Source organism: Abrus precatorius, unplaced genomic scaffold (assembly GCF_003935025.1).
Source record: "Abrus precatorius isolate BTA unplaced genomic scaffold, Abrus_2018 Scaffold2, whole genome shotgun sequence".
Classification (NCBI taxonomy): Eukaryota; Viridiplantae; Streptophyta; class Magnoliopsida; order Fabales; family Fabaceae; genus Abrus; species Abrus precatorius.
The window spans coordinates 26,815,866-26,835,863 of record NW_020874362.1 but is presented as its reverse complement, the minus strand read 5'-3'; the positions used below and the strand labels follow the sequence as shown (position 1 = coordinate 26,835,863).

The 19,998-nt window shown below is 33.3% G+C and overlaps 3 protein-coding genes across 8 annotated transcripts; 1 reads left to right on the top strand and 2 right to left on the bottom strand.

Annotated features, from left to right (window-relative positions):
- Window positions 1-293: 293 nt before the first annotated feature.
- On the top strand, window positions 294-1,927 carry LOC113858396 (DNA polymerase epsilon subunit 3). Its single transcript, XM_027491045.1, has 3 exons — window positions 294-537; window positions 780-898; window positions 1,540-1,927. The coding sequence occupies exons 1-3, from the start codon at window positions 380-382 to the stop codon at window positions 1,662-1,664; spliced, it is 402 nt and encodes a 133-aa protein (XP_027346846.1). The 5' UTR covers window positions 294-379; the 3' UTR covers window positions 1,665-1,927.
- A 982-nt stretch (window positions 1,928-2,909) lies between these two features.
- On the bottom strand, window positions 2,910-8,196 carry LOC113857501 (heterogeneous nuclear ribonucleoprotein Q-like). Of its 5 annotated transcripts, none has more exons than XM_027489471.1 (10): window positions 8,012-8,196; window positions 7,803-7,818; window positions 6,794-7,303; window positions 6,596-6,712; window positions 6,284-6,424; window positions 5,896-6,069; window positions 4,149-4,356; window positions 3,885-4,057; window positions 3,457-3,542; window positions 2,924-3,309 (listed from the first exon to the last, which is right to left on the bottom strand). In XM_027489471.1, the coding sequence occupies exons 3-10, from the start codon at window positions 7,292-7,294 to the stop codon at window positions 3,156-3,158; spliced, it is 1,554 nt and encodes a 517-aa protein (XP_027345272.1). In that variant the 5' UTR covers window positions 7,295-7,303; window positions 7,803-7,818; window positions 8,012-8,196; the 3' UTR covers window positions 2,924-3,155. The 5 variants fall into 5 exon arrangements, with proteins under 5 accessions (XP_027345273.1, XP_027345272.1, XP_027345270.1 ...); XM_027489473.1 differs by lacking the exon at window positions 7,803-7,818 and having other exon boundaries at window positions 2,926-3,309; window positions 6,794-6,922; window positions 7,001-7,303; XM_027489472.1 differs by lacking the exon at window positions 7,803-7,818 and having other exon boundaries at window positions 2,910-3,309; window positions 7,975-8,196.
- A 2,433-nt stretch (window positions 8,197-10,629) lies between these two features.
- On the bottom strand, window positions 10,630-18,423 carry LOC113857845 (protein transport protein SEC24). Of its 2 annotated transcripts, none has more exons than XM_027490082.1 (14): window positions 17,954-18,423; window positions 17,798-17,863; window positions 16,969-17,022; window positions 16,703-16,875; window positions 16,403-16,586; window positions 16,136-16,281; window positions 15,908-16,062; window positions 15,372-15,453; window positions 15,172-15,287; window positions 14,114-14,206; window positions 12,647-12,770; window positions 12,113-12,390; window positions 11,235-11,449; window positions 10,630-11,146 (listed from the first exon to the last, which is right to left on the bottom strand). In XM_027490082.1, the coding sequence occupies exons 1-14, from the start codon at window positions 18,282-18,284 to the stop codon at window positions 10,935-10,937; spliced, it is 2,229 nt and encodes a 742-aa protein (XP_027345883.1). In that variant the 5' UTR covers window positions 18,285-18,423; the 3' UTR covers window positions 10,630-10,934. The 2 variants fall into 2 exon arrangements, with proteins under 2 accessions (XP_027345883.1, XP_027345884.1); XM_027490083.1 differs by having other exon boundaries at window positions 10,654-11,146; window positions 17,798-17,860; window positions 17,954-18,399.
- Window positions 18,424-19,998: the final 1,575 nt, after the last annotated feature.

The window sequence follows — 19,998 nt, the reverse complement described above, 5'->3', positions numbered from 1 at the left end:
TTATAGAAAATAAAATGTTACACTTTAATCAATTTAAATATAAATAAAGATCTGAAGATAAATAAGCTTTTAATGCTATGACTCTCGTTATAATCAGTTTCTCATTTTAAACATTTAACTATTTTACAGAAAAAAAGTTTAAATTATGTTTATGAACAATTTTTATGTTTAATTTTGTTTAATGGAAATTATTAGTATTTTCGTTATCTAAATAAGTGATTTCTTCTGATACCGTAAATTATTGTTTTAAAGTTAAAGCGCTTAGAAATTTATAATTTTGAGGGAAAAGAAAAAATTGGGAGACTGATATTGGCGGGAAAAGAAACCTAACTACAAAGCCCTAATTTATTCCAATTTGAAATCGGAATCGAAGAAGAGAATGGCGGAGGCGGAGGAGCTTCCCCGGGCTGTCGTGCGCCGCGTGGTGAAGGAAAAGCTCTCCCGTTGCTCCGACGACGGAGAAATTTCCGTCAACAAAGACGCCCTTCTCGCTTTCTCCGAAAGCGCTAGAATTTTCGTTCACTACCTCTCCGCTACGTAAGCTCTCGAACCCTAATTGGCCCTCAAACGAATTTCGAAGCTTTATTCCCCTTTTCCTGTTTGGTTAATTAGAAAATTTTAGGGTTCGGGTTTTGGGGGGAAATTTTTGCAGGGGATTGGATGATTGATCAATGTATGATGAAATTAAACTGTGGAAGAAATAAAAAAGAAAACTTTTTGAGATAGAAGAACAGTGAATGGTGTTTGTTTGTGTATGATGTGATGATGATGGTGTGCAGGGCTAATGACATATGTAAGGAGTCAAAGAGGCAGATTATCAATGCTGAGGATGTTTTCAAGGCTCTTGAAGAGACTGAGTTCCCTGAGTTTGTTCGCCCTCTAAAAGCTTCTCTGGAAGGTCACTTCCAGATACAATGTTCATTCCAAAAATGAGGCCACTTCTTTTTTTTTCAGACTAGCTGTGTTTCCGTCATAAAAGTTAGCATGAAACATCGTGTATAAGACTTAAATTTTATCAACTTATCATTCACCTAATTATAGAGGTATTTCTATATGAGTTGGTATAAAAGTTTAAAATATAAAATTAGTTAAGAGTATGAAAGTGTCTGCAAAATGTCCAACACTGGCACGACTATTATGTTGAAGTGTCCATGATTCCTTGGTTAAAACTGAGTATGTTTTATGTCATCAGACAAGATGTGATTCTCTGTTCTTAATTACTTTGTTCTTCACTGCTATGCTAAATAAACAAGCATGCTCAGCTGGGGTAGTGGGTAATTTTTGGTTCAAAACTATTAAGAGGAGCTAGTGTATCTTTTGTTTTACTCATGTTAAGGTAGGCAGGAGACTAGGAGAGGGAGTGCATTTCTGAAACACACAAGACACTACTTTTTAATGTTTTGCATTGGTAAACTAGTAATCTGTCTAATAAGATTTTTATATATTATTTTTTTTCATATTGAAAGGAGAAGAATTCATTTCCTGTGTCTGCTTAGTTTTTGGCCTACCTTAACACTTCTTTTCTCCATTGCCAAACAGAGTTTAGGAAGAAGAATGCTGGTAAAAGAGCTGCAGTGTCGAAGGGAAAGGGAAATGAGACGACAAAGAAAAGAAAGTCGGAAGCTGATGCATCTGATAAAGGTGAGGGTGGTGACGGCCAATGATTCAAATGGATGCAGGCAGTTGCATTAGTCATGACTGAGCCGGGGTTATATCTCATGTAGTTATGTTGAAATGTACATGACTCCTTGTTAATTGGATGTGAGTACTTGGTATTAATGTCACAAATGTAGCTTTAAGATTGTTTGTTAGTAATCCCATTGATGCAAGGAACCTTGTAGGAAAATAAAAAAAGGATTTTCCATCCTAAATATTGATGTGTTGCATTCTTTCATGACGAGTGCGAGGAGTTAATAAAGAAGTTGAACAGAGAACATCGTTACACAAACTTACCTTTGAGGGGAAACGCGTCAAAAATATGTCTTGGACATGAGCAATTTTATTGCATTTCGTTATGGATGTCTGGATTGTACGAGCCACCACTAACATAATTTTAATTTTCGGGTCACTGCGCAAATGACGTTAATATTAGTGTGATTGATAACCATTTTCCCACTCTTCTACGTTGAAATAAGGTTCTGGTATTTGGCGATGTTTTAAACTCATTAATCATGTGGTTTATTTGGTGTCAAGTGATTAGAAAGAAGCGAATTCCAAGAACCATACTCTATAAGAAAGGAAATTATATGGGTGATTGCTGACATTAACCATCTCAAAAACTCAGAATTTGATAATAAACCATGCTTGCCAAGGGATATGGCAATCAGTAACGCGTTTCAAAATTGGTTTTTTAATTTATAAATTCAAATAAGGGAGGCGGGAACTAATTTATAAATATGATTTTGATCTTGATTCCCTTGTCAGTGTCATAAGATCTAATAGATTTGAATACACGTGTTCTTGCAAGATTGAGTGAGCATATCTACAAATAGGATAAAACGGAATTAGCAGGATTCATGTTGCAAATTATGAGTGAAAAAATTTCAATTTTTTCAAAACTCCATCATAACAAATATCCAACCAGGCCCTAAATTCCAGCAAAGACGGTGCACCTACGGTCATCCTGATTCCTGTATACCTTCTTGCATGCGTAGCATCACAGCACGTCTCCGATAACCCTTCGGACTGTAACGACAATGATGATACTAATGGCTTTGTGCAGCATTTTTATTGTAATAATCTTGCATTTTAAATCTTAGGTCCATATAAGAATGAATCAAAACTATAAGAAAATTGAATGCCTGGGCTGGTAACATGATATATGTCAGTTCTTAAATACCAACAGGATACCATTGGGGGCATTCCCTTGGTTATCTCTTTCATGGACAAAGAACTGCTTGATGTTTTCTCCGGTTATGCAATGGTCTCAAGTATGGAACTATGGGATTAATTATCAACATAAGAAGAATTTAACTTACACATTAAACGCCCTGACATTATGTATGTAATCAACACTGAATCTACAGAATAAATTTTTAATTAAAAACAAATACGTAGCACACTTTGATGAATTATACGAGCTTGTAAAGGCACATAACAAAGTGGACATTTGAGAGAAGGGGGTGCTACGATAACCCCATCTACTTCAGGACCAGCTAATATGGGCGGTATCTGCGCCCTTGGCCACCATCATTGTTATGCCTTCCTTTACTTGAACTGCCAGAGTTTCTGCTGCCACTACCGCTGCTGCCACTCCTGCCACCTCTCTGATGAGAGGGTGGGGTCTGTGCCTGCATTCCTGGTTGTTGCCTGCAGAAGAAAATGATTTTTCAAGCTCAGGATTCAGGCAACTAGGGTGTCAGACAAAGCCATACTTAATATCGAACATTATTGCAACATCTTATCCACTAAATGTCAACGTATAAGAAGCTATACAAATTTAGCAACCGTTCTTACAAGACATATCCAATGCGTCCATCAGCCAAAAGCATAGGCATCATGGCCATTCCACTGGGAGTTTGACCTCTTCCATATAGCAAGGGCTGCAAAAAAGATACAATTTCAGCCATCAGAATCTCAGTTTACTAGATGGTGAATAAGAGAATGAATCAATGGCATATACGTAGTACATAGATAACCTGCATACACTTCATATAGCATATACTGATTAGTCTGATTTACAAGATTTCTAATGAAATTCAAAATATATTAAACATGTTATAGAGGTACACGATGCAATAAGGTTTTAGGTTCTATACAAGTTAGTAGAGTTCTTTATGTCAATATTTGGCATCAACATAGTAATGTTTGTTACACAATGAAGACCATACAAGAATACATTTGAGTCTGGCAGTATGACGGAAGCAGAAATGCAAACATGTCACCTGTGCAAGACTGGAAGCAGCATATCCTGCACCAAGAGCACCATAGGCACCCCCAACCAAACCATAACCAACATGTGATGGATAGCTTGGAAGCAATCCTGGCTTCTGTGTATTTGATCCTCCAGATTTCTGATCAGCCTGTGGCTTTGCCAGAGAGCACTCTAAAACTTGACCTGAAACATAGGGCATACCTAATCAATATTGACCAACATTTGCATAAACAATCCCTAAATGGTGGAAAATGATAAATAATTCAATTGATACCTTCTAATTCATATCTTTCAGTGTTTTTCAGCGCTTTCATAGCATTTGACCTGTCAGAAAAATGTACAAAGCCAATTCTGTTCTTTTCCTGTCCAGACTTTGCAGGTGGAAGAACCACCTTCGTGATCTTCCCATGGCGTTCAAAAAGCTTCTTCAGCTGTTCTTGAGTTACATTCTTTGGCAGGTTCTTCACATATACTGCCTTCACCTGTTCATGCCCATGTAAGAATTCACTATATTGAATGTTTACAGAGCAATGCATCTAGGATGAAAATTATTAAAAAAATATAGTTTATATTCATCAGCATAGTAGTCTAGTATTCAATAGCATATTTAGTGTATGATAGAATATTAGTCATTAATAATAATGACTGTAACAACGTAGTTAAACAGTTAAATTAGCTCTTGTACTCAATGCACTAACAATATACATTAGAGCTCCAAAAAATTATATCTAATTGATAAGATTTGTTTGTATCCAAGTTTTCAAATCCTGTTCTCAGAAAATAGAAAACAAAAACTTAGGTATGTATTCAAAGAGTATTTTTAGCTTTTACAAAAGTCCACCTTTACCTCATCCAGGCCAAAACTCTCCAGCTCTTAAATAAGACCCATTACTGCCAGTACACCCACCTCCCCACTGACCTGGATAGCACTAGCTGACCGCCGACCTAAAACCCTATTGAATGATTGTGTTTCGATTTTTTGTTAAATAGGGCCTAACATGATTTTCCCATGGATAACAAAATATAGCTTAATATCCTGCCACACCCAACATGATGAGACCCAACTCAAAAGGTGCATCAGCAAGTTCTATCACTTCATTCTTAAAAAAAAAGAATCCAGCTCAAAACATTCTTTGTCACCTACTATGCGGCAGGCATGCATCCATGCCCAAATTCCAACCAACAAAGTCTTGTGATACACAGTATGTAGAATCAACATTGCGAAGAATTTGTGCAAGAAGAATCAACATTTTTCACTTATTCAAATATGATACAGTGTGAAAAGCAAAAAAGGATCTGGTTTCAGATTCATTGTCATAAACATTAACAGAGAAGAGAAGGTATAGCACAGAAGGTGTTTTAAAAACTGTTTTTAAAATTAAATCATCAAACAAATATATACATTTTTATTTCTTGAAAACAGTTTGTATAAAATCATTTTTAAAAACAAAATACTGAAATACAATCAAACAGGCCTTACTCCTCTTCCTGTGTTTTATTTTCTTCTTTACTAACATTAATTTTTTTATTTCCTCTATAAAAGCACATCAGCCAATAAATGACCGCAAGCTACCTTTGTAAACCATGGGTGGGTGTAAGGTCATGGTTGTGGACATACACAAATAGGTTATAATTTGGGGTAACTATGTTTGAAACAAGTCTTTTTTTACCTGGAAGATATTTAATTTCCATTTCATCATGCAGACATTTTAAAAATAAAGATTGAAAAAGGTGAAAAAGAATGCAAAAAATTATATGCCAAAAGCAAAGCCAAAAAGGTAAACTTCCCAGATACAAACCAATCTTTTTCATTTTCTTGAACAATTAAGCAGAATTTTCATTATGAATAATACTTTTAAAATCTAGCAAGCAAAACTTGCAAATTTTGACAGTGATGTATATATTATAGATAGATCCATCATAATTGCAGATTTTTTATTATAATAAAAAGTTTCTTGTCACATTAACCATAACTACCAATTATCAACTGGGCTTAAAAGAAGGTAGACATAAGTCAAAACCTGAGATGCAGCAGAGGATTCAGCATTCTTAGGGTCAGCCCAGCTCACTGTTGGAGCATTGTCACCAAGCTTAAATGTTGGGCTCATCATCTTTTGCCTTGAATACTCAGCACATGCATGATTATAATAGTCAATAAAAGCAAAGCCACGGTTATTGTTGGTGTTCTTCATGTCCTGAAATAAAGGGTTGAACAAGCATTAACATAAGAGCAGTTAAATAAGAAAGCTGCAATGCTGATTCTCGTGTTCATGCAGTTGTGCATAATGCAAAAGCAACATAAGGATGATTGTAATAAATAACTTCTATGACGATTTAGGTACAGTAACAAATAATCCCTACACTTTTAATTAAAAGTAGAAAAGGAATGCATAACAGCATAATAAATACCTTGACTAATTCCACACTAGTAACTCCAGGTCCAGTCACAGTTACAATCTTCCTCAGATCTTCCTCACCCCAGCTTCTAGGAACATTGCCAATAAAAAGACGATGTTTTGCTTGTGATGTTGAACATTTTATTTTTTTACCCTGAGAGAATTGATCATTGATACAGTCAGGCATAAAAAAAAAAACAAATTACATCAAGAATTTTTGCATCATGCATCTGCAATGTCAGTAATATTAGAGTTGCAATAATGAAGCCGCCAACTTACAAGGAGAATCAGTTATGAATACTGATGATTAAGATTATGATATTACCTTAAATTCAGTATTATTCAGCTCCTCAATGGCTTTAGAAGCCAATTCCACGCTTCTAAAAGTCACAAAACCATAGCCCTTATTCTCTGAAGAATCCTTTCCCTTCATTACCCGAACCTGTTTTCCTCAAAATTCAAGTTAATGGGTGGCATTGTATCTAAGCATAAGCACAATACAATAACAATGGCACAGGCTTACCTCTGCAACATCCCCAATATGCTCACAAAATGCTTTCAAATCCTCATTTGATGCATCATGAGGGATGCCACCAATGTATACTTCAGACCCATGAGGAGGAAGAGAAAGAAGTTCAGCATGCTTTTTCTTCTCATCATCATCTTCCACCTTTGCTTCATCACTGCTATGATTTTGCATGGCATCATCATCTTCATCCACTTCTTCAACCTCCTCTTCTTCTTCCTCCTCCTCCTCCTCCTCTTCCTCTTCTTCTTCCTCTACCTCTACCTCCTCCGGGTCCTCCTCCTCTTCCTCCACCTCTTCCACATCTTCCACATCAGGTTCTATTTCGTCCACATACTCTTCTTCTCCTTCTTCTACTTCTTCATATTCAATTTCTTCTTCCATTGCTTCCTCTGGATCATTTGCCTCATCAAAATCGACCCTCTCATCAGATTCAACTGGCTTCACAGGCTCGGATGGCTTAGCAGTTGACGAAGAATTTGCCTTCCCCCGTGGCATCTTAAGAAACTAATTAAACAAGCTTGTGAGGCAACTGTGAAGAAGGCACAGAGGCCAGAAGAACTCCTGGGAAGAAGTATACACATATCGAAAGGAGGAAACAAAAAGAAAGGCCAAACTAGGGGTTGCAGCGAATGAATCTAAGTGGAACCCGCGCAATGAGATAAGACTTACAGGGCCGCAACACGAAAGACTTTCATTAAAGGGACAATGATAACATAATTAGCAGCATTGACAGGCAAGTCAATAAAAAAAGGAGGTGAAATGAAAGGAATCCGAGTTCAAAAGGCATGTCGGCGAGCACAAGCTCTTACATAACATAAAGTCAAATGAGGGGCAATGAAAATCCAGAATTGCAGGAGCATGAAATGTAAACATGAAAATTTTCCACTCAAATGCAAGGTGTACAAACAATTAGGCATTAAAGGAATGAGAAGGCAGAACAAAAAGGAGAATCATGAAGTGTCCAATCTCAGAAAAATAATAGCAGTTTCCAAACAAAACGTACCAATCTGTGCACCTTCCTGCCACAAATTTACAGATACGTACTAAGATAGGGTTTATTATACACTTCTATCAGCTAATCACTAACGCAACCTTAACCACAACGCATCAAATTTCACAAAAAACCTAAATAATAAAATATATACATAACAATGAAATCTCTCTATTCAACTTGCCTTTGTGCAGAATTCAGCAGCGAGAAAGAGGGAGTACCTTAAGGCAAATGGTGGAAGCTAAATTGCGCAATGCTAATTGGACGATAACGAAGAACAAGGGAGCACGACAATAACGAGATGGATCGAAAACAAAATTAATGCATAATTCGGAGAGCTTTTGATTTGGGGATAGAACTAACGAACCCTAGATTGCTGACTCACCGATTCTCACAAATGCGAACTTTTTAGTTTTAGATTTTATTTTATTTTTTGTTTCGGAATTACGGTAGACGACAAGCCGTTTCTTGCTTTTCCGTCCAAGTTTTCGAAAGTGAAAGGGGTGTGAGGGTATTATGGTAACTGACTCCTTGAGATTTTGAAGGACGTGAAAAATAAAATACATGAAAAATGAAAATTTACACCAGAGCCTTGCCCAAACACGTGTTGTCCAACTGTGATAATAACAAAATAAAATAAAATAATCCAAAAACTAATTAAATTAATGATGCAGTATATGAGTTCTCAAAACAAGCAAAGGGACGATCCGATTCATGATTTCAATCATGCATCAAACATAGTTAAGGGGCACATTGGTCTTAAAAGATGTTTTCTGATTATTTATTTTCTCTTGTTTTTAAATATTTGAACAGAAAATAAAGTGACAATTTTATAATTAAAATTAAAAAATGAAAACAGAAAATATTTCCATAAATCAACAAGGTGTAAAATGGTAATAATTAAATATATATTTTAAAATTGTATATTAAATTAAATAATTAAATTTAAAATAATTATATTCTATATGTTGTATGATAAAAGATTAATAATAAAAAATGGTAAACAAATTATGTATATAAGATTAACAATAAAAATTAAAATTTGACCAATTTAAATCAGCTCTTTATCTTTTATTTTTTTTACTAGTTCAAGTGGTTTTTACTATTTTGAGATTAATTAATTTTTTGGGGTAAATGGTTGGACCTCTTATTGATTTTTAGTTAAATTGTGATCATATGTCATGTGAAGACCAGTTGGAACTATAGATACATGATAATCTCAGGCCAAATAACAATTTCTTTTAACACGAAGAAAGGTTCTTGATGGAAATAGGAAGGATTCTCAAACATAAAAAAATAAAATAAAATAAAATTGATATGTTAAATTTGGGATCAAGAAGGAAATAAAGATTTTAATCCAAAATTTAATTACATATCGAGACTTATTTGTTGCATATCTTGAACAATTTTTTTCATGTCAATATTAGAAATAACAATGGGTATGATCAACATCTATATATTTTAGGACTATCTTTAAACATAAGCGTTTTTAAAAATATTTTCAAATAACAGCGTTTTTAAAAAAATAGTTTTTTTTCATCATGATAAGTAGTTTTTTCTACATAATGAATTTTTTAAAATTGATATTAATTAAATTTTAAATTTTCACTATTAATTTTATTTAACATGATAGAAAATTTATTATTAATAATTATAATATAATTTTATTATTTATTTTTAAAATTATTTTAATGTCCAGTACACAAAATAAATTACTAGTTTAAGTAAAATATTATAGTGTGTTCTTAGTCTCAGTGGACAATAATTTTAGTTGTCTATGATGAGCATTGGTTAAAAATATAATGTAATGTTTTAATAATGAGTAAATAAATAAAAAAACTAAAACAATAAAAATGTAACATAAAGTAATAGTAGTGTAAAAAAAAACCAAAGAATAACAATTTATACGCAAATCCTTTGTACCTTGACATGGAGTCATTGCGTATTTTTTAAATTGAATGAACATAGAAGTAAATTAGCTAGATCGTAGATATCCATTACCGGAAAATTCAAATTCTTTGTAGTTTTGACAATAATTATATTCTGCAGTTTAAATTTATTTAAATAAATTTATAAAAAAATTTTATTTAAATTAAAAATATTTGCTTAAGCAAATTTGGTAAAACAGTAATTTTTGCTTAAACTAAAATCTTCATTTAAGTTAAAATTGTAAAAAAATTTAAAATTTTATTTTTTTCTCTTTATTCCATCAAATATTTTAAATATATTATATAGTTTACTATTTATACTAAATATAAGTATGATAGAATTATTTAGAATTAAGTTAAATTGCTAAAACTGATGATAAAAATTATAGAAATAATAACTTTAAAAAATTAGTTGAAAAATAGTTGACAAAATAAAAAATATTATATTTTGAAATTTTCTAAAATCTTAACTTAAACAAATTTTTTTTATTTAAAAAAAATAACTTTTAACTAATTAGCTTAAACAAATAATTTTAACTTAAATAAAAATCACTTTTTTATCAAATTCATTTAAATGAATTTAAACTGCAAGTTGGCTGCAGTTCCTACTTGAACTACAGAAGATTCGCATCCATTAACAAGTAGTCTAACCTAAACTACCTTTTTTTATGCCTAGATACAGTCTATAATGGTCTATGTGAAAATAACAATCATAATCGGCATTCAGAACGAAAGATTATTGGCTGCCATCGATCCTCAAAGAACCCCCCAAACAAATAAATGTTTGTAGAGAATCATAATCTCAGCACATCTCTTCACTTAATCATGCAAACTCCAACACGTTAGGATATAAATATGATTTGTTTCTCCACTAAGGAAACAGGATTAGCAGCAGCTACATGTAAATATAGAAGATTAGTCGGGGGTCCTTATAGATTAACAGCGGCGCTAACTCCATACAGACATAAGAGGGTTTTACAAAGGGTAAAAGAAAAAGATAACATCGTAATGTACATTGACTAGCACTTCAAAAATGGGTAGAAAATCCTTTGATAAAAAGGGTCGAAAATAATATAAAACAGGTACAACAAATGCAACCAGCTTGACTCCATGGTTGAATCTTAACGAACTAGAACTCATCCTTACAAAATGGAAGCACCTTTTAATGTATATATTTCCTGCATCTGTAAGTAGACATTGTAACCCTACGTTATCCCTATTTCATGAATTCTAAAACTTTCTGAGTAATATCCTCAAGGAAGGAAACAAAACCCATCACACTTGTAAGACCACTTCCATCAACGTCCTGCTCTTCTATCAGATAGTTCTCAAAAATTGAGGCATCATCCTGCCCTCCACGAATAAAAATGAGTTTAGGAGTAATGCATCTCTCTTGCTTCAATTTGTTGATTGTGGTCCTTAATAAACCTGACACGGAAGGTATTTTGCATAAAATTTAAGCAGAACATATAAAAACTAATCCAGTGAGGACAGAAGGCAAAGAAAAAAGGCTTACAATCATGGGGTGGAGGAAAAGGTAGTGTAGGGTCTGCAGTCGAAGAATAAAACACAATCAGAATTGTGAAAGCATCAAGGAAAAATATCGGACTGCCACTGGTAATCAATGCTGCACGACTCAATGAATGGCGAGGATATGCTTGTTTATCCGGAGTAGCATATGATGTCAACACAGGATACACAGCACGATGAAGGGAACTGGGTTCTAACCCGCTACAAAACAAATGAAAATGAACTGCAAAATCAATTCTTGAATATATTAATTCAAAATTTCAAAGCAAGAAAAACAAAACTACAAACCATGTCGCCAAAGCTTTACACTTTTATTATGTAGTTACCCAACTATGTTCTAACATCCCAATTCCCACACCCTTATAAAGCATTAAAGATTCTCAGCTTTGCACAGTCAATTCTTATGAAAGGCTTCTAATTGTACTCATCTAAAGGTCTTAACCTAGACAAAAGAAACAGAATTTACACCGATATTTTATTGGGCTTGATACATTACAAACAGGGAAAATAATGCCAAATATAATTTTTATTTATACATCAAATATAAATATGCTTGCTTTCAATTTCATGATGAATATGATTTTGTTATACATTCGAAGTGAAATGCACTTTCTTGTAACAAAATGTCACCAAAATAACATATTTATCATACTATTGTTCCTATTAAATGCTACTACTTGTTCATTTAATGCTAACCTATGTGCACATGTAAACAAAATTCTTAAATATATTGCCAGTTATTTATGCAAGTATCTTGGACTCAAGTTCATTTAGCTTTATGTTAGCCTGTTTAATTTCTTCCAACAGACATGATTGCATGATTATGCAGACCATTGCACAAATAAACCTGCGAGCACCAATTACCTGAAAAGGCATTGAAGATAGATGCGAAAATCAGGGTGAACACCTTCTTCATGAAAGCGGAGAAGAGGATTTCGAAGGAGAGCAAAAATTAGGCGCCGTAGGGGCTGCAATTGAGGACATTGAGAAAATGCAACATCAATCTGAGATCTTATGGAACTTCCATCACTATACTGGATAAGTTTATATGCATCATTGTACTGAGCTGTGAGGATCACTAGCCATTCTTGAAGTAAAATTCTACCCTCCCGAACTCCTTCCTCCAAAGAGGCTAATATAACCTGCAGAATGCAATATAAGCAAATTAATCATAAAGTCCAAGAAGAGAGCAGACAACACAATCTATTTTTTTTTTTTTTAAAGAAGACAAGATTAAGTGTTTGTGTTAATTTATATTTGTAATGATAGTGGGCAGAATTTAGAAAAAGTGAAAACTGAAGAAGGTGGTATGCCATATACAAAATTAAGTTTGAAGGGTGAACCAGAATACGAACATCAAACTAAAGGGATGGAAATTAGTTTGATTTTATAATTCACCTTGTGAACAAGCAAAGATAGAACAACTTCAGGATCACAGCTATCATAAAGTTCATGAATGTTCTGAGCAACACCAAACTGCAAAGTTCGTATCCTTAGCCGACGTTGAAGGGAATGCTTGGTTCTGTATCAATAGTCAGTACAACAAACTGAGCCCCAAAAGCCTTCAATCCATCATTAATTAACTTTTAGATATTGAAAGAAAATAATAATTTATACATAATTATCAGGAAATCGAGGGACTCAGGATATAGCCAAACAAAAAACTAACAATGAAATACAATTGATATTCTGAAAAGCAGTTGTTACAGAACAAAACAAACCCATACCAACATTTGGAATGTAAAAAGTAACAAGTGTAAATATTAATTAATGCAATGTTGAGCATTTCAAATTGGCAAAAACAAATTTTTCAGAATATGAAACAATGACACTTTTTAACTTGAATGGCAATTTCCTTATGCACCAAGACAACCTCTCAAGATATCACATAATTGATAGTATCAAATGGAATTGATAAAAAGCTATAACTAAAGATACACTATAGTGCAAGTGCTGAGCATCGTGTACCACACAGAACAAAAGAAAAAATAAATCATCTACAGATACAGCTACTCAAAACATTATTTATCAGAAAAATATGTCAGCAAATGACAATCTTCTTAATCCCTATATGAGAGAAGTCAAACTGAAAACTATATTCCCTAGAATGCTGAAATATTAATTAGAATTTGTTTCAAATGTTCCAAATGCAGAGTCTCTGGTTTGATGTTCACCTTATAATTTATAATTTTGAGAAGATTAAACCAAACAGTAAACCCCCATTCTAGTCCTTGAGATTGTAAGCATTGATTACTTTAGTTCCTGACTTCACAAAATCCTCACTTTAGACCCTGACTTTGCGAAAAATTCATTCATTTTAATCCTTTTCTGTCTCATTTTCTTCTCTAGTTTTGCATTGAAAAAAGATAAATGAATGCTGTTTTGAAAAGGACTAGTGCTTACAATTTTAGGGGGCTAAAATGTGGGGTTACTCTAAACAAAACCTAGAAACATTAAACAAGGTTTTGTGACTGGTAAAATATCCCACATCTTCAACTAACAGATAATACTACTTCAACTAGATGACAGATAACAGTAGTATATAAATCCATCAAATAATTCTGTTAGCTAGAGCGTCCCACCTAGCATGCAATAATGTCTTGGCAGTTATTAAACACCAGCAAGGATATAGTCTTGGAATTTGAAATTAAAGGAACAGCTACCAACATGAGAAGAGACAAAGTTTATGCCCATTGATGACAAAATGGTGAAGTTAATAAACAGATTAATTAACCTGTTCAAATAAATGAACTAAACCATGACATCGGATGGAACTGCACCTACCATAGATTATATACAAAACATCCATACATCTAAAACAGGAGAACAGGAATATAAGCAATCTAGTCTTTGTTAATACCATACCTACTTGTAGAAACCCCTCCAGAATCATCCTGAGGAGGAACTACAACTGCATACTGAAATGCAATTTGAATTGTAGGAACATCTGACTTATTTCTGTCAAAAAGAAAGTTGAAATAAATCTTAATCAGAAAAAGAAAAGGAATCAGACAAGAAGTACTGATAAAATTATATCAAAGTATAGACAGTTATGTTATTTAAAATCAAAATTTATTCAGCGACTCTTAGTTTCAAAAATTCTCTTTTACATTCAAATCACATGCCAACAAGAGTATTTTATTTATATTATCTGAACCCATAATAAAATAGAAAGCATTATTTTCAAAAGTAAAGGAAGGCTTATTTTAGTACTAGAAGAAATTCACCATAATTCTGGATAAAATATCTGGATTTTAATCCTTTTTTTTTTCCTTCTCCTGGTTCTCGCATGCCCATCAAGCTCTAGGATTTCCTTGTTCATGAGCAATCTAAAGTAAATCATCTTATGAACAATTTTGTCACATTCTGGTTTCTGCGATAATTGTCACTTTTATGTTTGATAGAGTGCTAAGAGCAGTGTAATTTTTTCCCTTAGTAAGAAATATGCAACTAGAGTTCAGCACTATAACAGTAAGAGTAACTGTGAAATAGCATGTGATTAATTAAGCATTTGGCAACAAGATACTCTTTTGGATAACAAATAATGAATCACATAATAGTCTAACAAAAGCATGGGATAATATTAAACTACTGAGATCACTTTGTGTTTAGTAAATAGTAAGTTTAAGTTACTTTACTTTCCAGATTTCAAATGAAGAAAAACAAAGGCCCTACAAAATAAAGTTAAACCTTTAGATGCATAAACAATGAAGAGTTTACGTGTTTACATTAAGCAAAGCAACAAATAAAGCATTGAGTTAATGATGGGGAAACTAATGAACTTGGCAACTAGCTACGTGGATTGCCTCAGATTGAAAAGTAAGTCTAAATAACACAAGTACAAACCTTAATTCACTTCACTTAAATAATCACACATTAAAAAAATGTATATGCGTATGGTTGTAACCAACAACGATTTATACCTTGAAAATCCGGTGTTGTTCTCAAACACAAAGTCATAAGCATATGTAGCATAAGAATCACAACATATGATGTGTTGAACATTTTCATACTGTGGATCTGGAAAGAAGTGACCATACTGCAATAAAATATTGAGTTATTCTACGGACTAAAAGTAGATGCAAAACTGTGATTACAAACCCATCCCAAACAAAACACTTACAGAATTGCCAGGTTTAAATTCAGTTGAAGTTCTTAACCGCAAGACACAACCAAAAGCATATGGTCGACTTAGCATTCGATACCTGCAACAATATAGTCCAGGACATGATATACGTGAAAGTGTATACACATATCATTGATTGGTAAGGTGGTATTTAAAACACTTTGATTTCATGTTTTCAACTAAATTTGAGTTTAGTTACCAAATTCATGTTTATCTCCTAAAGCAAGAGGTTACTAAAACAATATGCGATCAACTTAATTGCACTTGATTATTTTAAATATTAACTAGTTAATTAAAATAATAAGCATTTATTTTTATATGGTTGACATAAAAATATATTTTTCTTGATTTAAATCTAATGTGACTATGGAGAAAATGGTATATAACCTCAACTTGAGATTGCAATGAAGATACACTCAAACAGCCAATCAGCAAATACTGAACAACTATCTCCCGCTAATCTATATCAAACAATTGCAATGATTTTACCAATAAAGCAAGTCTAGGGATATTAGTAAACAGATGAGACTTACATGTCCTGAGGCAAAGTTGAATCCTCGGTACTTGTATATAAAAATAAGGAAGCCCCACTTTCAATGCTCAAAAATTTCAGGGATGCCAAATCAGTGTACTCATTTGTTACAGCAAATATGTCAACACATACACCTGCTTGAACAGCAACAGCAGCCTGTAATACGCATGTCAACTCTTCAACTTCATAGAAATGGGAGACAGGAATAACAATAACATAAGGTAAATACCAGATCTTTATAAAAGGGTGTCTGCTCTGGGAGTAAAGCACGATCTGCATCCTCTCTTTTGCTTGCATATTGCTCACCATATCGTCTTGTGTCCAATTGTCCAGCTCCAAAATCAGGGGGGCCAGACAAGAAGGCAAAGATTCTAGCTGCAGTACTTAATAGAAATAATATCTGCTTGAAGCTTTTTCAAGTATGGAAGACTGAACATTAAAGAAACATGCTGACTAAAAATCATAAATAGTAAGTTATGTATTTGTTCATTCAAACCTAAAGCAAAAGTGCTTCCATATTCAGATCCAAGGTAATTGCAAAGGGCTTCCATTGCCATCCCAAAACCACGCCCACCTATCAGGACACCATCCAGGCCTTGACCTGATGTGGTTCTCTCCCACGAAGTTGTTGGTCTAAGTGTTTCAAGTGCAGACGCAATACGGTCCTTGCATGTTTCCACCTGCAATACAAAATATGGAATTTATATCCAAAACATTTTTCCATACATTGTGATCTTTGTGCTTCAACATGAAAACACACTTCATAAATTAAAAACATTGCATATGATTAACATACAGGAGCCAGAAACTGTAACAAAGGCATGGCATCCTCAAGCTCAATAGGTAAGGTTCCCTCTGCATCGGGAGGGATGAAAACATTTTTCACAACAGGTATTGGACCTTGAACATCATAGAGTCCTAGTTTGTGGCTGAAGGTAGCAAGCCCAAAAAGTGAACCAGGAGCAAGAGCTGCAACAGAACGCAAAAAAATGAAGATAAAAGCAGCGTTCAAAAGATCTATCTGATGCAGGAAAGAAATATACAGTGTTATCAACACAATACCTTCCAGAGCTGCCAGCAATGCACTTTTGGTAAGTTCTATGAACTCCTCTGAAGCTGCAGTGGAACCGAAAATTTTTTTTTAAGTCAGACAACAACAATCATAGAGATACAACACATATTTAGGAAATGAAGGCAATAAAGAAGACAGGCAAAGGAAAATACAATGCTATACTTGAATAACAAATATAGTAAACTAGAAACAATTATCTTCACCCAGACCATTGCATCCTTCTATACAGATTCAAAAGGGGAAAAGAATCAAAATCAATGCTACTTTTGCAATCATGGCCTTCTCGTTCTACATAAGTTAGGCCAACAAACAACACAGTCTCCATAACAGATCCAAACCTAACTTGCAGCAATCATGGGTTGTACAAATGAAAAATCATGACCACAAAATCTAATAATCATTGCTGCTTTTTTGTCCTAATATTCATTCATTATCCAGGCATAAGATGTCATCTGTTGTAAACTCATGGTCTCCACTCCCAACACTTAAAAAAGCACGGAAAAGTTTATATCAGAACTAAACAACAAAATGAGCCATATAAAAGTTCAAATCACCGCAAGTACCATATCCAGCTGAAGTATAAGCGAAACACCAACACTGCTCTCGCACATAAAACCTCCATTCAAACTTCCTAGTCAAGAACCAAGTCCTAATCAACAACCAAATAAAGAAAAGAAAAACTCACAATCAACATGAAAACCAGAAACTCCTAACCAATTAACCTCACAGAACCACTCAATTGTTAAAATCCAGTTCCAATTATTACTATCAGCATATAATTCAGCCATAATGCAATGCAAAAAGGAAAAAGAAACCTACAGGACAAGTCAACAGCAGCAACATAAACCGGACACGCTTGCATTTCGGCTACCTCCGACGATTCTTCTGCGATAAATCAAATTCGAAACAATTAAATCTGAAAACCACGAATTCAACAGTGAAGAACCAAAATCGATAAGTAACGTTGAAAATTACGTGAAGGCAATTCGAGATCTACGAAAGAGGACATCATCTCGGCGCAAGATTGAGGACGAGAGTAGCGTTCGATAGCTTCGGAAGAGAGGCCGTTGAGGTTGCCGCAGAGAGAGCAAGACCAAGACCACTGTTCGAGCTCGCAGTAGGTGTTGAAGTAGGCCCAGCAGTTCTCGCATCGGGGCAAGAGGTCGCCCCCGGAGCCGTACGCCGGCGATTGGCCGTCTTCGTTGACGGCGGCGAAGGGCGTGACGGTGACTCCCCAGAGGAGGCCGGAGCCTTCGCGCGCGTCAGTGTCCATCGGAAAGCGCAACACTGTGGCCCTCACCGCCATTCTTTGCTTCGTCGAGACGCTGAGTGTGTTGTGTTGTTTGATCAGTAGGTGGAGACCGAGTTAGACTCGTTCCCGCACTTGACTCACTCGGTTTTCTCTCTCTCTCGGGTTCTTATGTTTGGAATACGAAAATGTAAATGAAAATTCATTTTGCCAAGACATTTATTATTTATTTTAATGTGTATACAAAAATACATAATAAAAAATGCTTTTATTAAAAAATATAATACTTACAATTTGTAATATATTTAGTTCTGTAATATTCTATAATTTTCAGTAAAATATATAAATTAACACGCATTAAATAAATATTCTTTTTTATAAGTAGTAATAATTTTAACATGACGTTTAAAACTTTTCAAGACATTTTTACTCGTTAAATGACTTATTACATGATAATTTTTTAGCACAATTTGGTTAGACAGTTAAGGTAGTAGATATTTTTTCTTTTTAATAAAAAATTATTATTTTAAATTTTTTAAAATAAAATTTAAATATTAATATTAATATTTTGCAAAAAATATTTTTAACTTTTTAATATAATTTTTATTATTTTTTATTTCATTTATAATGAATTTTAAAAAAGAAAAAATATTTAAAATGTAAACATAAAAATAGATAACAATTTCACCAGTGTATTAAATAATTAAAATGTAATGGGAAAATATGTTTTTAATTCTTATGTTTTCTTGAATCTTTTATTTTAATCTCTTTAAATAATTTGTTTTTTTAGTTTTTATTTTTATAATTTTTTAATCTTTTATACTAATATGGTTAAACTAAAAAATAACATGTCACAATATTTTAAAAAACTAATTTAATATTAAAAAATAAATTATTAAAAATACTCAAATTAAAAAGTTACAAAAACGTAAAAACTAAAATTATTTAAATTTTTATTATGTATTTCTTTTATTCATTTAAGAAAAAATATTCATGTCATTGTTACCTAAGCTTCCCAAGTAACATTTAATGTGTTAGATAAGCTACTTATATCAGGATTAGAATTTTCTGCATTTTTTGTATCAACTACAACTTGCAATTAATGTATTTTTTGTATTTTTGTTTAAACAAAAATGCAAAAATATACTTATTATAGGCTATATATAGTGTTAAAATCTTTTTTTTTTTTAAGAAAAGCATATAAATGCACAATTTAGAATATTCATTCATAATAATAAATAATAAAGTCTCTTAGTATATATATGAAGTATACTCGTTACATTAATAACAACTTATAACAGAAAAGAAAAAGCATAGAGAAAATGACAAAATAATTGACAACTATACTAAGCAGTATTCACATGATGAAACTATTAAAATGTTTAAGTCTAATATGCATCATTTTAGAACAATAGGTTCTAATTGGGTTGAACAACATAAAATTTTCATCTTCCAAATCTTTCTTTTGGGTTAATTCCTTTTTCTCCACAACGTCTCCTCCTCTATTAACAAATGTCTTGTCCTTAAGATGGAGGAAAGGAAAGGCAATTTTGAGCTCTTGGAGATCCTTCCAAGTGGCATGCTCTGGACAAAGTCTCATTGTACTCAGACATGCTTGGAAGATTGATTATCTGTAGTCAAAATAGCAAGAGGCTGAATAATTGGTTGAGTTGTAGAAGTATCAAACAGAAGAACCAATAGAGCAACATCATTAGTGCCCTTGAAAGGCTAAAGTAGAGAAATATGGAAAATAAGATAATGTTTGGCATGA

Coding starts and splice junctions, on each gene's coding strand:
- LOC113858396 (XM_027491045.1), top strand. CDS start 380: ATGGCGGAGGCGGAGGAGCTTCCCCGGGCTGTCGTGCGCCGCGTGGTG. Junction 538..779: donor GTTCACTACCTCTCCGCTAC/GTAAGCTCTCGA, acceptor GATGGTGTGCAG/GGCTAATGACATATGTAAGG. Junction 899..1,539: donor TCTAAAAGCTTCTCTGGAAG/GTCACTTCCAGA, acceptor ATTGCCAAACAG/AGTTTAGGAAGAAGAATGCT.
- LOC113857501 (XM_027489472.1), bottom strand. CDS start 7,294: ATGCCACGGGGGAAGGCAAATTCTTCGTCAACTGCTAAGCCATCCGAG. Junction 6,070..6,283: donor CTAGTGTGGAATTAGTCAAG/GTATTTATTATG, acceptor CCTTTATTTCAG/GACATGAAGAACACCAACAA. Junction 4,058..4,148: donor TGAAAGATATGAATTAGAAG/GTATCAATTGAA, acceptor CCTATGTTTCAG/GTCAAGTTTTAGAGTGCTCT.
- LOC113857845 (XM_027490082.1), bottom strand. CDS start 18,284: ATGGCGGTGAGGGCCACAGTGTTGCGCTTTCCGATGGACACTGACGCG. Junction 17,864..17,953: donor AGATCTCGAATTGCCTTCAC/GTAATTTTCAAC, acceptor GATTTATCGCAG/AAGAATCGTCGGAGGTAGCC. Junction 16,587..16,702: donor TGTTACAGTTTCTGGCTCCT/GTATGTTAATCA, acceptor TTTGTATTGCAG/GTGGAAACATGCAAGGACCG.